At 43.9% G+C, this 16259-nt stretch overlaps 1 protein-coding gene across 19 annotated transcripts in view; it reads left to right on the top strand.

Moving 5' to 3' along the window:
- SVIL (supervillin) overlaps positions 1-16259 on the top strand; it is a 255470-nt gene that overhangs the window by 200368 nt on the left and 38843 nt on the right. For 9 of the 19 annotated variants that reach the window (XM_043884802.1, XM_043884803.1, XM_043884804.1 and 6 more), the window contains 4 exons: positions 4464-4593; positions 8399-8446; positions 9259-9336; positions 9482-9676. In XM_043884802.1, coding sequence (XP_043740737.1) covers positions 4464-4593; positions 8399-8446; positions 9259-9336; positions 9482-9676 — 451 coding nt within the window. The remainder of the gene's footprint in view (positions 1-4463; positions 4594-8398; positions 8447-9258; positions 9337-9481; positions 9677-16259) is intronic. The other 10 variants (XM_043884814.1, XM_043884813.1, XM_043884810.1 and 7 more) reach the window with 4 other exon arrangements.

Genomic DNA, 16259 nt, shown 5'->3' with positions numbered 1-16259 from the left:
CCCTGCCCCCATGACATGCAGGGTGACCTGAGTGAGTGACATCCTTGGCCTGTGTGAGCCTCCTTGCCTCATTCGGGATAACGATATCTGGTCTCTTAGAGGTCGTGGGGCATGTTAGCAGAATACATGGTGGACCGTAGAGTGATGAAAGATCCACGCTTTGCCTTTTTCTAAATCAGTTCTCCATTCCCAAAGCGGCCACCAAGGTAACCAGCAAGAGAAACCACCACAATGAGAAGTCCGTGCACTGCAACTAGAGAGTAGCCCCCACTCACCGCAACCAGAGAAAGCCCTCACACAGCAACAAAGACCCCGCACAACCGAAAATAAATTAATTAGTTAGAAAAGACTATAACCAAGGAAGAACCAGCTAGGAGAGATGCACAGTGTGAGGTGTGAAGAAAGGGTATGATTCTTTAGATGATGTTGCCATTGCTTCAGATATTTGGGATCTTATTTTTGAGAATGTCTTTAAAGACCCAGAGTACATCATAAACTCAACTTCTGAGGCTGCATTTTTTTTTTTTAATTTCTCTGAAATCACTTGGACTCTAATCTGATTTGAAAGGTAAGGTAGCCAAGATGAATAACTATGTGGGTCAAGGGTGAAGTAAGAGACCTGGTTCTGAGCTGTAAGGTGAATATCAATGAAGCGAATGTCTGTGTTCACAAGATGATGGATTAGAAATACATCTTTGTGTGGGTGTGAAAGTGCTGGCATGCTTACTTTTTGGAAGTCTTCTTTATAGACACTTTGAAGGCTCTATTGCAGTATGCAAATGCTCTTGATTTCTTATCATGATTTGATTTTACTCAATTATTTTTCCTTTTAGAAGAAAACTGACTCATTTCAGAATAATTGGAGGAAAGATCAATCTTAGTCCGTATATAGTCTGACCTTCATATGGAAACCCTTAAGGGAATTTAGAATCTCTTTTCAAGTACATGAACTAGCCCTTGTAGAAGGCAGAGCACTGCCAAGCATCACAGATGATAGAATCTGGGGCTAAATGAGAGCACGTAGGGCGCAAAGAGTCAGACACGACTGAGGGACTCAGCCCAGCACAGCACGGGGCCTGACTTAGATACAAGATTCTGACTCTGATTTCCAAGTGGATTTCCCCCCCACCACTGAGTAGTTGTCTGATACCAGCTGGGTGTCCTACAATTCCACCCAATTTTGACACTGTCTACCTGGAGATAGGCTCAGACCAGAGGGTAAGGGCTCGGGTCCTGCAAGACAGTCCCTCCCCCCTTCTTCAGACACCTGTTGTAAGTCCAGGCCCTTATCTGTGCTCCCGACCCATTACCCAGATATAGACTGGAGGTTCCAACATCCTTCTCCTTGGATTCAATCACTTACTAGAGTGGCTCACAGAACTCAGAGAAATACTCTGATTTACTAGACCTCAAGTTTTTGTAGAAGAGTGTAGGACTTCCCAGGTGGTACCATGGATAAGAATCCGCCTGCCAGTGCAGGGGACACGATCCCTGATCCAGGAAGATCCCACATGCTATGAAGCAGCTAAGCCCGCGCACCATATGACTGAGCCTGAGCTCTCGAGCCCGAGAGCCGTGACTGCTGAGCCCAGGTGCTGCAGCTCTTGGAGCCTGCATGTCTAGAGCCTGTGCTCTGCAACAAGAGAAACCACCGCAGTGAGAAGCCCATGCCCTGCAAGCAGAGAGTAGACCCCGCTCACTGCAACTGGAGAAACAGCAACAAAGACCCAGCACAGCCAAAAATAAATAACTTTTAAAAAAACAATATAAGGAACAGCCAGCGAGAAGAGATGGACAGTGCAAGCTGTGAGGAAAGGGTGTGGAGTTTCATGCTCTCCCTGGGTGTGCTACCCTCACCAAACCTCCACGTGTCCACCAAACCAAGAACTCTTGGAACCTTGTCCTTTTGGCCTTTTTGTGGAGGCTTTATTACATAGACGTGATTGAGTTGAGTCACCAATGGCCAGGCACTTAATTACTCTCCAGCTCTTTTCTCCTTCCTGGAGGTCAGGGGGTGGGACTAAAAGTTCCAGCCATGTAATCACATGTTTGGTTCTCCCAGCAACACATCCCCACATACATGCTTCTAAAGGTCATCTCGTTCATATAAGTTGACACATTTATCACTCTCATCATTTAGGAAATTCCAAAAGTTGTGGGAGCTCTGTACCTACAAAGAGGACAATGACCAAGTGTATATTATAAATCACAATATCACAGATAAATGATAGTTCCGTAGAGTAGACATTTGGGTCTTGTCTGCAGTCACATAGAGGGAAAGGAAGGGAAGGACGAGGAAGAGGAAGAGGTTGGATGAGAGGGAAGGTCCAGAGTTTGAAGCTCTTGCCCCCTTTGGAAAGTATTCCTGGCTTACCTTCCTTATTTGACTGAACCAATAGACAAGTATACAATATGGTTATACATGAATTTGTAGATGTACATGGGTTGATATTTACTGTAAAACTTGTTTTCTTATTTGCTTAACTAAACTTTTATTGTACAGTGTGATATACCTCTCCTTCAATTTTTAAAAAAAATTTTATTGGAGTATAATTGCATTGGAAAAGACCCTCATGCCGGGAAAGATTGAGGGCAGGAGGAGATAGGGGCAAGAGATGGTTGGATGACATCACCGACTCAATGGACATGAATTTAAACAAACTCTGGGAGATAGTGAAGGGCAGGGAAGCCTGGCATGCTGCAGCCCATGGGGTCACAGAGAGACATGACTTAGCGTAAAAGAATGTAGTTGCTTTACAATGTTGTATTACTTTCTGCTATACGGCAAAGTGAATCAGCTGTACATATAATACCCATATCCCCTTTTTATTGGATTTCCTTCCCATTTAGGTCACCACAGAGCGTTTGGTAGAGCTCCTTGTGCTCTGCAGTTGGTCCTCATTAGTATCAATGGTGTATACATGTCAATACCAATCTCCCAGTTCACCCCACACCCCCGTTCCCCCTTGGTATCCATACACTGGTTCTCTACATCTGTCTGTCTTTCTGCTCTGTAAATAAGATCATCTATACCAATTTTTTCAGATTCCACATGTATGTGTTAATATTAGTTTTCTCATTCTAATTTACTTCACTCTGTGTGACAGACACTAGGCTTATCCACATTACTACAAATGACCCAATTCCATGAAAGGAAAAGTGAAAGTAAAGTCGCTCAGTTGTGTCCGACTCCTCGCAACCCCATGGACTTCAGCCTACCAGGCTCCTCCGTCCATGGGATTTTCCAGGCGAGAGTACTGGAGTGGGGTGCCATTGCCTTCTCTGTATCTCCATGAGGAGTGTGATATGTTTCATCCCATCTCCAATTCCATTATTTAATGGAGTCAGTACACTTGGTCTAAGGACCCTTAGAGATCATCTAGTTCAGTCTCCATTGTGACCAGTAAGGAAGGGACTTGACAGGACTTAACAGCCAAAACAGGGCTTATACATTGCTTAAAAGTACACTCTTCATGGACATGTATTAATGAGTGTTTAAAAGACCCAGCCCAGCAGACCCAGCTGCAAGGGAAAGGGTCCAGTCAGTTTTTTCCGCCTAATCTTTAAATTGTTTGAGCACCAGCTCAAATGAGTTTAATGATCACCACTTTTGTGCCTTTTATCTTTCCTGTGTTTGTCCAACTTAAATGTCCAAGACTGAAACAGCCTGTGTTCATGAGAATAACCTTTCACAAATTTTCACATCCAAGCAGCTTTTTATCAAGTCACACCATAGTTGACCTAAAGTAGGTTAGATAAAGACCTGAGTTAATTAGATTCTTTTTTTATATATAGCTATCTCCAGAGGAAAATTGGAATGATCATTTTAAAAATGGGTTTCTAGAGAAGTTTCTGTATTAAGAAGATGGATTGGAAAGACCAATTTCATTTGGAAGAAAATAGCATGACTTAGAATTCAAGAACAGAAACATCCTTAAACATCAGCTTTTACCTGTAATTATAAATGTATGATATCCAGAGATTGTCTATAGTCTGTTGTTTTAAATTGTTAAACTCATTTCTGCTATATTTTCTGCAAATAAGTACCATCCACCTTTGGCATTACATGTTAATTCCTCATGTGACCAGAAGGGGACACTAGAAGACATTTTTCTCTGGGGACATTTATTTTTATTTTTCTTTGTGCCCTCAGCCCAAAGGCAAGGCAAAAACAGAGATATTCCTCTGGTAAAATGATGTTCCATCTTTTATCTAGGAAGTCAGGCTTCAGACTTGCTTTTCCATCAAACTTTCAAACCTTTGGGACCATCTTAGAAAATATAATACTCTACATAATTATATTAGTTTTCCAGACATACTTTCTTCCAAATAAATGCTGTTCAGAAAGATTCAAATTATGCAGCTGTGGTCATTTCTTACTTATGACTAACTTACTTAAATTGTGGTTCTTTTACAAGGAAGGATTGGTGCTGAACTTTTGGGTTGGCCTGTCTTCTTCTTAGATTAGCACTGTTGAAGAAGAGCGGTGAGGAAGACTGGAGAAACAGACTCAACAGAAAGCAGGAATACGGCAAAGCCTCCATCACCAGCAGCCTGCATATCCAAGAAACGGAGCAGTCACTCAAGAAGAAGGTAACGTTGTCTGTGCTCGGAAAAAGCATTCTAACTAACATCACGCTTGGATGTGCGTCCACCAGGCAAGCATGCATAGCTTAACCAGTTACTACCCTGGGAAGCATCTGCTCTCTCTTGCCACTAGGGTCCACACCTATAGTCTGCCCACAGCAGCTTCAATTAATCACCAGCTGAAGTCTTGAGATGTCCTAGAATTGGGAACAGTGCCACATACCTAATGCATCAGCAGGCAGGTTCCTATATTTGAAAGTGTGCACTTTTATCTGTTTCAAATCTTCTAAAATGAAATCTGATTTTACAGTGTTATTAAACCCTTTTATATCTACATACCTATTTCTGTAGAGACGTACTGCAGTCCATGGGGTTGCAGAGTCCGACACAACTGAGCAACTGAACTGAACTGAACTGACATCTATATGTGTAGCTATAGATATAGGTGTGTGTGTATATGTATATATTTTGATCACACTGCACAGTATGCAGGATATTAATTCTCTGACAACCAGGGATTGAACCTGTGTCCCCTGCAGTGGAAGCATGGAACCCTAAACACTGGACTGCCAGGAAGTCACCTTATTAAAGCCTTTAGAATGAAAACCTCATTGACTGCTAACCGTTTATTAGTTGCATATAGAATATGGGTTTGAATGTCCTAGGCCTAGATTTAAAACATACATATATACAAGAGGACACAATTGTGATCGGTGAGGACATGTCACAGAAGTCATGTTCCATGATGATCAGGTAAGTCTTTTATTAAGAGTATAGCAAAGTATGTTATAAGCTTCAAGAAAATTCAGTAACACACTGTTGTCAATCTGGGCAAGCATTTCATATGCAAATGTACCAATGAGTTGTTAAATGACTAGTCATAATGACCAGCTTTTGACCAATCAGTGCACACTTTCAAAGTGAACAGTGACTTCCTGCTGCCTGGCCCTGTGATGGCAAATGCACCTGCTGGCTGGGGGCAGTGTGGGCGCTGGGCCACACCACTGGCCAACTGCTAGGATCACAGGTCTTCAAACAAAAAGGAAAAATACTTCCAACCAGATGATCACCTAGACCCCTTCCAGCTCTAAAACAATGTAATAAGCCTCCGTGGAAGAGAGAAGTGATGAACATGACCTTGAGGCACTCAGAAGCGTACATAAGAAGGAGGTGTGTCCATGGGGCCATGAGGACAGAGTTCTGACACTATTTCCTATGGCTCTTCTGTGTTTTCCTAGGTTAAATTGGAAGAGCAATTTGAATTCTCTCTTTTGAGTCAAACATGACTTCAAAGATAGTCACTAAAGACAGTTAACGCTCAGCCATTTGCAAATCTCTCAAATATGACTAGATATTAAAGAACCTACATAGGAAATCTGTATTTCCAGAATGAGATCCAAAAGTGAAAGAAAACTAGGTCGACTGCCATTGCCCACAAACTTTATGTAAAAGTTTGATTTGAAAGTGTTGGTTCCCAGGTAACTTTAGTGCTTAACTCTTGGTCATGTTGAAAGATGCAAAGAAATTTCCCCAAGCAGGTCCTCCATGGCATGGTAAAAAGGATGGCTACAAAGTACAAAGCCAGGTAGATTTCTTACAAATAGTAGAATTAATCTCAACACTTTGCACCACTTAGGGGACAGGGATCGGCAGAAGCTGGGTAAACCAGAAGGCTCAGAATAGTAGATGAGATCAGAACAGCCTTAACATAGACTGAGATTCTCAGGAGGCAAGAGATGGGAGAAGGTAGCTGCAGTTGCCCCTGGGGTGGTAAACCCTGCCCACAGCAGCCATGGCTTGAGTGGGAAGTGCTGTCCTGCGCTCAGGGGTTCTGCACCAGCAGTGAACTCATCATTGCTCTCCTACTCCTAACCTAGTTCATTTTGGCCCAAGACAATAAGTTCTTTGAAGTTAAAATAAGCCCATCTATTTTGGGCTTCTGTAGCAGGCATCGGGAAATCGTAGATGCTCTTGGGGTCATGTGGTTTTCCCATGGCCTCTGAAGTGCCCTTGGTTCCGTGTCTTCCCAAGGGCTGGCTGTGTATTTCAGCCACACCTTGGCCATGCTCAGATGTGGTAGAAGAGCTGCCTTGAACCTGATCTGCCGTAAGACAGTCCCTGGGGCAGCTGGAAGGCAGGCAGGGGAGCTTGCGACATGGCCAAGGTTTGCTGGGTATCTGAATGCTTCTCTGCAGAAGGAAGGACATTCATGACACATGCTCCATGCAGTTAGGATCTTGCTGCCTAGGCTGGAGCCAGACTTGCTAGGGGCACAAGCTCTGGAACCTTCCGTCTTTTCCACCAAGGGAAAAGGGACTGGATTTACTGTCAGGTCATCACTTCCTGCACAGTTTCTGAATTCATGAAGGCACATATTCGTGGTTACCAAACATTTTACGGTTTGGCCTCCTCGAGCTTTTACTGTGTATGCTAAGCAGGGTCCCACGAGTTACAGCCTGTGGAAAAGCAAAGGAGGCAGGAAATGGAGATGGGCCTTTATATAAATCGCTTCCCTTGTGAAAATCCGTGCCATCCAATAAAAATATAATGTGAGCCCATGAGTAATTAGAGATTGTTGTGTAACCACATTAAAAAAGATATGAAGGATGCCTTGAAAATCTTAAATTGTTTTTCTTTCTGTCAAAGGGTTTGTTCCAAAACAAAATTTTGGTGCTCTAACTGGCATCTCCTTTGGGGTCCTGTAAGGTTTAAAAAAATGTATTCTTTTGGTCCATAAATCAATTTGGGGAATAAGTTAGTGTTTTACTTTCCCTACAAAAAGATCAATCTTGTCTCAAGAGACCATGTAACTTAACATCACTTCCTTACTTTCCAAACTTAACCCCCTAAAATTAGGATGGATGGTTTGGAACTTAAGAGTGCTATTTACCCTGCCTCCCCTGTCATTTCCTACAACAAATAGCTTGGGTTCTTTCTCTTGCTGTCCCTCTTTCCTTCCTCTTGTGCTTGGTTTAGTCTAGGGCAATGCTAACCTGACTTATACATCTTTGCTTTTGTAGCGTACAGAATTAGTTCTAAAGATGGCAAAGACCGCGGTTTGTAGGTTTGGCCGGGCTCACAGCACCAGGAACATGATCCTTTCAGAGCCACTCATCCCATCCCGAGAGGGAGAGAAGTGAAACAAGACAAAGTTTGAAAGAAAAGGGATTTGGCAGAAGTCTCTTTGTTTCACCTAAATGGCAGTTATATATTTTCCCCAAATCATTATTTAAAATTCCAACCCCATTTTGGCCTGTTTTTTGATATTTAGGCAGAGACAGTGACTCCCAGGCCCTTTGATCAAGATAACCATCCAAAGTTGTAGGCTTTTTCCAGGAAGTCAGAACCTTTTACAGAGTTTGTGGTTACTGCCCCCCACCTGTGTCTGAGCCACAGGTTAGGATTTGGTACCTGGCTGTGCTTCCATCCAAGTGTCAAGTCAGTGAATCAGGCTAAGCTCTGTGCTGTCCCCAGAACAAGTCCTTGAAAATTCTAGGCAGGTCAGTCTGCCACATTCGTGTTCTAATTGCCTGTGCTGTTGAAATTCCAAATGACGATTCAAGAGCATGTGGTCAATTGAAGGACAAAGGGTAGGAGGGTGAGGAGGGCTGTTGGTCTGACCCCCAAATTACAGATAGTCACCCCTCAGATGGGGGATGAGCTCACTTGGTGTTTGTGCCACCCGACTGTGTGGGCATGTGCATGCTTCTCCTGGAACCCAGCACAGAGTTCTGGAAAATGCCTGTGACCCCGTAACCTGACCCTACTCTTCTGACACTCTGCAACGTCTCCTATTTGTTTTAACCTGTAGGAAGAAGGAGGATTTACAGATGATAATGACATTTCTAATCTGCTTTGGGTAAGCCTGACTCTAACACAGGTCTCCTCGCCACGTGTAGCTCTCATCCTAGACGGTTCCCCTGGGTACCCCTCTCTGCTTGGTTTTCTTAACCCGAGGGGAGATGTCACCTCAGTCCAGCATGGAAAGCTATCCTGTTTCCCGCCCTTTTTTTAATTTTATTTTTAATTGGAGGATAATTGCTTTACAATATCAGGTTGGTTTCTGCCATATGACAGGAATCAGCCTTGAGTATACATACGTCCCCCCCGTCTTGAGCCTTCCTCCTGCCCCACCTCGCCATCCCACCCCTCTAGGTTGTCACAGAGCCCCCTGTGACCCTCTAGGTCACCTAGAGCCCCCTCTAGGTCGGCACAGAGCACTGGGTTGAGCCCCGTGTGTTACACAGCAGCTTCCCATTAGCTATCTCACACCGGTCAGAATGGCCATCATCAAAAAATCGTGAAATTTTGTTTCAATCATGGAGAAAACGTGAAAGGCTTTAAAAAACATAGTTTATATTCAATGTTAAAATGGTCCATGAAAGGCAGGGATCCCCTGTCTGAATATCTTCTGTAAATTGCAGTCATCATGCCAATAACTCAGGTACTGCACAGAATTGATTGGGTTATATTTACTGTGCTTGTGTGGGAATTTCTGTTAGCATTCTAAAATAAAACAAGTAGGAAGGACTCTCTGGGGAAGAGAAGTGAAATTGCAATGAGTAAATTAACTTTCTGTGAGAGAAAGCCTCGTTTTTGTCCTTCCCCTCCTCCACCCCGCTCTGATAAATCGTCTTTTTTCACCTCTAATCCTCTTGCTTTGCTCTATAGGAACCTGTATACGCTTCTACTTATTCTCCTGCTCTACCTGCTGCCCATAAATACCTGTCTTTTGTATCTATTAATCAGGTGAGGAAAAGCCTACGTGTATTAAGCCTCATTGCAATTTCTGAGCGGCAGGGAGAAACTTATTTCATTTGGGAAAGTAACTCCTTTGCTGCATTTGTGTGTGTGTGTGTGTGTGTGTGTAAATGTACTTACTTCATATATTTAGGGTCAGTCACCCGGAGGGCATAGCAACCCACTCCAGTCTTGCCTGGAGAATCCCATGGACAGAGGAGCCTGGCAGGCTACAAAGGAGGAGGAGGAGCCAGAGGAGCCTGGCGGTCGCAAAGAATCAGACACGACTGAGCATGCTGAGCACGCACACATGTTGCAACCTCGGCTCAGACCTCTAGGGAGACTTATGGTATTAATTCATCTCATAGTCATGAAACTGGTTGAAGAGGAAAGTTTCCCCTTTAATCTATGTTGTGGGTTTTTTTTTTTTCATTTTATATTAGAGTATAGCTGATTAACAATGTTGTGGTAGTTTCAGGTACATAACAGAGCGACTCAGCCATACATATACATGTATCCATTCTTCCCCAGACTCCCTTCCCATTCAGACTGCCCCATAATCCCATAAGTTAATATTCTAAATTGAGTCAGGAGCCCAAGAAGGAGCCCAGGGTGTTCCTGGCTCCAGTTCAGGAGACAGATTATCTTGCTTACCTTGACCAAGTAGGAGGCGGTGGCGGAAGCACTCGGGGGCGTGGAAGAGACACGGTGGAAGCCGTGGTCCTGATGCGAGCTGGCTGCCGTGGCACTGTTGGCATGGAAACCACAGTCCTGCTTCCCCACCTTCCACCTTGCTGCACCCTGTCTGAGCTCTACCAGAAGGGAGACCTAGCCTGGGCTGAGGAATTCTGTTAGTGCCTAATATGCAGTGATATTTAAAGCTAGAAATACCGACAATTGGTTTTTATTCCCCTTGGAATGTCCCTGGGGTCAAAATTGTTAGAAGAAGCGGCGGCATCCCCTTTGCCACAACGAGCCCCAGGTGCTGGTCGCCCTCCGTCTGTGGGACCTGGCCGGTCACTCTCATCTTAGGGCCTCTGTCTCATCAGCTCAGGGACCACGTCCGGTCAGGTGGTCTCTAACTGGAAAGGTCATGACTGTTCTGTCCCTTTAGGACTAGCGGTAACAAACTGGTCTTTGAGGGAGAGGCGCAGGATTTCAGCCAGAGGGAGGGTCTGTAGGGTCCTCCTGCTTCATTTGGCATTTTCATAAGTGGAAACGCCCCGTTTCTTCTCCCAAAGGAGGCCTTTCTTGCACTTGCCTTAACTCCTTTCCTCTGAAGTTAGGAATAAAGGTCTATAGCAACCTAGCCCTGCATAACCAGCCGGTGTCCGCTTCAAAAATGAGGGTATACTATGGAGCAAACCTGCTGTTCCGTCACTAAGGGGTGAAATAAGTTGATATTAAACTTAATTTTCTTTTTAGTATTTATTTGTTTATTTGGCTGTCTCAGGTCTTAATTGCGTCATGCAGGCTCTTTCATTGAGGTCCATGGACTCTAGTTGTAGCGCATGGACTTCATTGCTCTGCACACAGATTCTCTTGTTGTGACTTGCAGGCTTAGTTACTCCCTGGCTTGTGGGATCTTAGTTCCCCGACCAGAGATCAAACCCACATCCCTGCATTGCAAGGCAAGTTCTTAACCACTAGACCACCAGGGAAGTCATATCAGTGTTAAACTTTAAAAGAAAAGATATATTGTTAAAGTACATTCCTTTCCATGATGGTTCATCACAAGGCACTGAATATAGTTCCCTGTGCTACACAGTAGATCCATGTTGTTTATCTGTCCTATAGATACTAGTTTATATCTGCTAATCCCACACTCCCAGTCCTTCCCTCCACCACGCTTATTGAAGTCTTTACATATATACACTTACATAATGGGCTTCTGGCTCAGCAGTAAAGAATCTGCCTGCAGTGCAGGAGCCTGGGTGGGGAAGATCCCCTGGAGGAGGGCATGGCAACCCACTCCAATATTCTTGCCTGGGGTCGCAAAGAGTCCCACAGACTGAGCCACGCGACTTTCACTTTCCTTCTTGTCTAGAGAATCCCCTTGACAGAAGAGCCTGGCAACCTACAGTCCATAGAGTCACAAAGAGCTGGACACGACTGAAGTGACTTGGAACGCACCATCACACATATTTACATAATACACATGTTAGATGTATTTGTAGTATACTTTTTTATAGACTTTATTTCTTTAGAGTAGTTTGAGGTTCCCAGCAAAATTAAGCAGAAAGTATGGAGATTTCCCTCACACCTCCTGCTTCCCGCTACCCCGCCCACAGCCTCCCCCACTATCAACATCCCCCACTAGATGGCATATTTGTTTCAGTTGACAAGCTGTTATCCCTCAGTGTCCATAATTGATAGTTGGGTTCTCTCTTGGCAGTGTACATGCTAAGATTTTGACAAGTGTGTAGTGACACGTATCCATCATTGTGGTATCGTACAGAGTCCTTCCACTGCCCCAAAACGCCTCTGTGCTCTGCCTGCACATCCCTCCCTCCTCCTCTCCTCCCCTCCCAGGAAACTGATCTCTTTACTATAATTTTTGTCTTTTCCAGAATGTCTGATGGATGGAATCATACAAGGTGTTGCCTTTTCAGATTGGCTTGTTGCGTTCAGTAATATGCATTTAAGGTTCCCCTGTGTATTTTCATGGCTTGATAGCTCATTTCTTTTTACCACTGAATAGTAGTCCTTGTCTGGCTGGATCAGTTTATTTATCCATTTGCTTACTGAAGGTCATCTTGGTTGCTTCCAAGCTTTTGGCAATTACGAGTAAAGCTGTTATAAACATCCATTGCAGGTTTTTGTGTGGACATAATTTTTCAACTTGTTTGGATATCAAAGAGCATGATTGCTGAATTATATGGTAAGAGTAAGCTTGGTTTTGTAAGGAAGTGCCAAACTACCTTTGAAAGTGGCTGGACCATTTTGCATTCCTACCAGCAGTGAATAAGTGTTCCTATTGCCCCACATCCTCACCGGCATTTGGTGGCATCAGTGGTTTGAATTTTGGCCGTTCTAATAGTCGTGTAGAAGTGTCTTGACATGTTTTCTTCTTCCTCCGCTTGCCTCAGGGCTATAGCAAAGTAAGATTTCCCTTCGTTCCCTTCCTTCCATCTTGTTGTTGTTCTCTAGTTGCTAAGTCATGTCCAACTGTTTGCAACTGCATGGACTGTAATCCGCCAGGCTCCTCTGTCCATGGGATTCTCCCAGAAAGAATACTGGAATGGGTTGCCATTTCCTTCTCCAGGGGATCTTCCCAACTCAGGGATCGAACCTGCATCTCCTGCTTGCCAGGCAGATTCTTTACCACTGAGCCCCCTGGGACCCCTCCTTTCATCTTAGTTGCTGGTAAATGGTGACAAGACCAAATTATGGTCACTTTGAAATCCAAACCTAGTTGAGATCTTTTCCCATGTTTTGTCCAGGCCACTTGAGGCTCCAGGCCCTGGTGATGGGTAGAAATCATTTAAGGAGGTGGCAAAGCTAAATTTCCTTAACAGTGCATAGGATTTGAAAGGTGACAGCATTTTTGAAAACTGAGGATGCTCATTTATTGTTGTACATTAGTTCTTTCACTAAGTACATGCTTTTATGGTTTCTTCCTGTGATGTAGTTTCACTCAAGGTGAGTAAGATAAAAATTTAAAAGCCAGATCACAATATTTTCTATCTCAAAGCTCTCCACTTGTAGAATCTTACCCTTAAAGTGAAAAGTGAAGTTGCTCAGTTATGTCCGACTCTCTGCGACCCCGTGGACTAAGGTAGCCCACCAGGCTCCTCCGTCCATGGGATTCTCCAGGCAGGAATACTGGAGTGGGTTACCCTTAGAGCTACACTAATCCTAGTCACACATTAGTTCTCTCTCTTGTGTATCACCTCCTGTGTCAGAAACGCTTAATGAAATCTGCACTGTGATTTCTGAGGAGTACGGAGACAAACCCATAAGTAACAACATGGTAACCTGAAAACGTTCTCTGTTAACCCTTTGCACAAGTCTCTGTTCATCCCTAAGACCCAACTTTCTTCCCAGCTGTTTCACTACGTTCCCTACCCGCCCCCTCTTCCCGCCCCCTACCCCTCCTCTTTCTGTACCATGCTCATGAGATCCATATTTGAAAGAATAAAGGCTAGAAGGGGTAGGGCTTCTATTCCTTTTCGGCCCCAACTCCCTGACTCTTCCAGCAAATCCTAAATCTCATCAGTTAGACCTAGAAAAACCTGAAAAATGACACAGTGCTTACTCTACTATGAATTATGCCCTTCTCTAAATGAGGGAAGAAAAAATTTTGAAGGGAAAAGCAAGATAAGAGAATCATGATGTCTTAAGCTAAAAAAAAGTACATGGAGAAAGAAGTCCATGTTGTCTGTTTACACATTTTGAGTTCTAAAATTTAATAGCAACTTGTGATACATTTTATTCATTTCTAAAGTGAATAAAGAAACCATATGCATATACCTCATTATATATATATGATATATACACATACATGTATAATATATATATACAAGATATATATATTAGATATAAGGTATATATATCATATATACATACATATATGTGTGTGTGTGTATATATACTTACTGTTACATTATAGAGCCATTTAAGGTCAGATAAGGGGAGTTAGGGGGCTTTTGAGCAACCCTGCTAAGTGGCAAAGTTAAGATGAAACTTCTAGAGAAGCAAAAACTTTTATGTTTAGTAATATTATCTAGAGGCACATGGAAAGCATGCTCCCTAACATAGATCTGGCAAACTTCTAGATACTTTAAATCCTGGAATATCTGTGTATCCCAGGGCCCACATCCATCAGCTTCTCCCAGGAGCTGCAGGAGAATCCAAAATGGAATTGCTGATTTGGGGACACTGTTTTTCTGAGTCATTAACCACCACTCCCACCACACCCAGGACTTGGGAGATTCTACTGAGTTCACCATATAAATGGTAAAGTCTGGGTGTTTGGAAAAGAAAACTTTCTTGGCATTTTATATATTTTTTAAAATATTTTAAGGCAAGTGTCATATTGATTTGATTAAAATTCACTCCTGAAACTTCATTTTTCAAGAACACTGATCCTCTTTTTCAAATTTTGATGAGGTTTTCCTAGTAAGTCCATCTCATAGTTTATGAGGGCGTGTGATCAAGAGAATTACTTGGAACCAGGGTCAGGTTACCAATCATGAGTAGGAAAGTTAAGGAAAAGGGTTTTTAATTTGCTCATTTTTTATTTTGATAAAATTTAAAACTTTTAGAAATGTTCTCATAATAGCCAGGATACTCTCCTATACCCTTGAATAGACCCACCAATTGTTGGCATTTGTTCCCTCCCCTACCCCGTCTCATCCCCCATCCCCACTGCCAACGTCTCCCTTCACCCTTTTCTCCTGGATTGAATGATTGATTGATTGATTGATTGGGCTATTGTAACAGAATACCATAAACTGGGTAACTTATAAACAAGAGAAATTTATTTCTGTCAGTTCTAGAGGGTAAGAAGTCCAAGGTCAAGGTGCTGGCAGATTCAGTGTCTGGTGAGGGTCCACTTCCTGGTTCTTAGACCACTGTCTGCTCACCGTGTCCTCATGTAGCTGAGGGGTGAGGGAGCTCTCTGGGGCCTCTTTTATCAGGGCACTAATCTCATTCTTGAGGGCTCTAGCCTCATGAGCTAATCACTTCCCAAACCCCACCTCCTAATGTATCACATTAGGGATTAGGTTTCACTGTGTGAACTGGTGGGGAGCAGGGGACACAGAACCTTAGACTGTAGAACACTGCCATAACCTCAAGAGGAGGAAATTTTATATTGATACATTGTTTATCTAATCCATAGCCTATATCCCAGCTGTGTTCATTTCCCCCCAATAACATCCTTTTTAGCCCCCACTCCATCCCATCAAAGATCCAATCAGGATCATATATTACATTTAGTCACCATGTCTCTTTAGGAGATGGTTTTTAACTTAGTTTAATTGCCAGTGATCTCAAAATCAGTCCTGACTGTGACTGCTCTGTAGGAGAGTTCTGTAAAAGGAAGATGTATCGGTTCTGTGATAGAGAAATCCATGTCCATGGCTTAAACTGAATCTTACCAGTGCAGACTTGGTTTTTATGTGGCTGGAAAGGAAGGAGAGCCTCCCCACGCCCCCGCCCCATTACCTGCATCTCTCCATCCGCCCAGGGCCTTAAAAAGATCAAGGATGCTGACCTCTGTCACCTTCCTGAGTAAATCTGGAGGTTGTTTCCTATTGGTCAGTTAAGGGAAGCTAATTTGCCATAGTGGGATGGACAGCAGTGGAGAATAAAAGTATCATGGAGGCCTGAGGGATGTATTTCCCCCTCAGGGCTCCTTGGTCTTCCCACTGTGTCTGTGGAAAACCTGAGGATCATTTTGGTCTTTGATGACTTCTTATCTAAGAAAGAACTCCTTACACGGGAAGAGGAGCTTGGGGAGACCACAGACTAGTTAAGGAGAGCTCGCCTGTGGTTTGAAAGCAGATGCTCCAGCAGAAAGGGCCTCCTCGGGTCTCAGAAGATACTGAGGTTAAAGCGCAAGCACAAACCGGGGTCATCACCATCCTTCGGACCCCTTTCCTAGGAAGGACCTGGAGGCAGAAGCGCTTTCTGCTCCTTGGCGATGCTTTTCTTTCCTTAACATTGGCTCCCATGGCAGCTTCCCTCCCGACACCCCACCCGGTGCTCCTCTCCCCGCCCCGTCTCCCTGCCTGTGCCCTGCCCCCATCCCTAGAGGGATTTTGTCATGAAAGGAGGGATGGGCAAAGAAGGAGGGAAAAGAAACTCTCCGGCCAGCACTGGAGGACCTTCCCCAGTTGTCAGCCTGAGAACCGCTCATCTCCTGAAGCCTCCTTCCTGCCCATCCCCATCCTCCTCAGTCTCCCTCGAGAATCCTCCAGTTTCTG

The sequence above is a fragment of the Cervus elaphus genome, chromosome 23, assembly GCF_910594005.1.
Source record: "Cervus elaphus chromosome 23, mCerEla1.1, whole genome shotgun sequence".
NCBI classification, from domain to species: Eukaryota; Metazoa; Chordata; class Mammalia; order Artiodactyla; family Cervidae; genus Cervus; species Cervus elaphus.
This window is presented reverse-complemented; position numbering and strand designations above follow the sequence as displayed.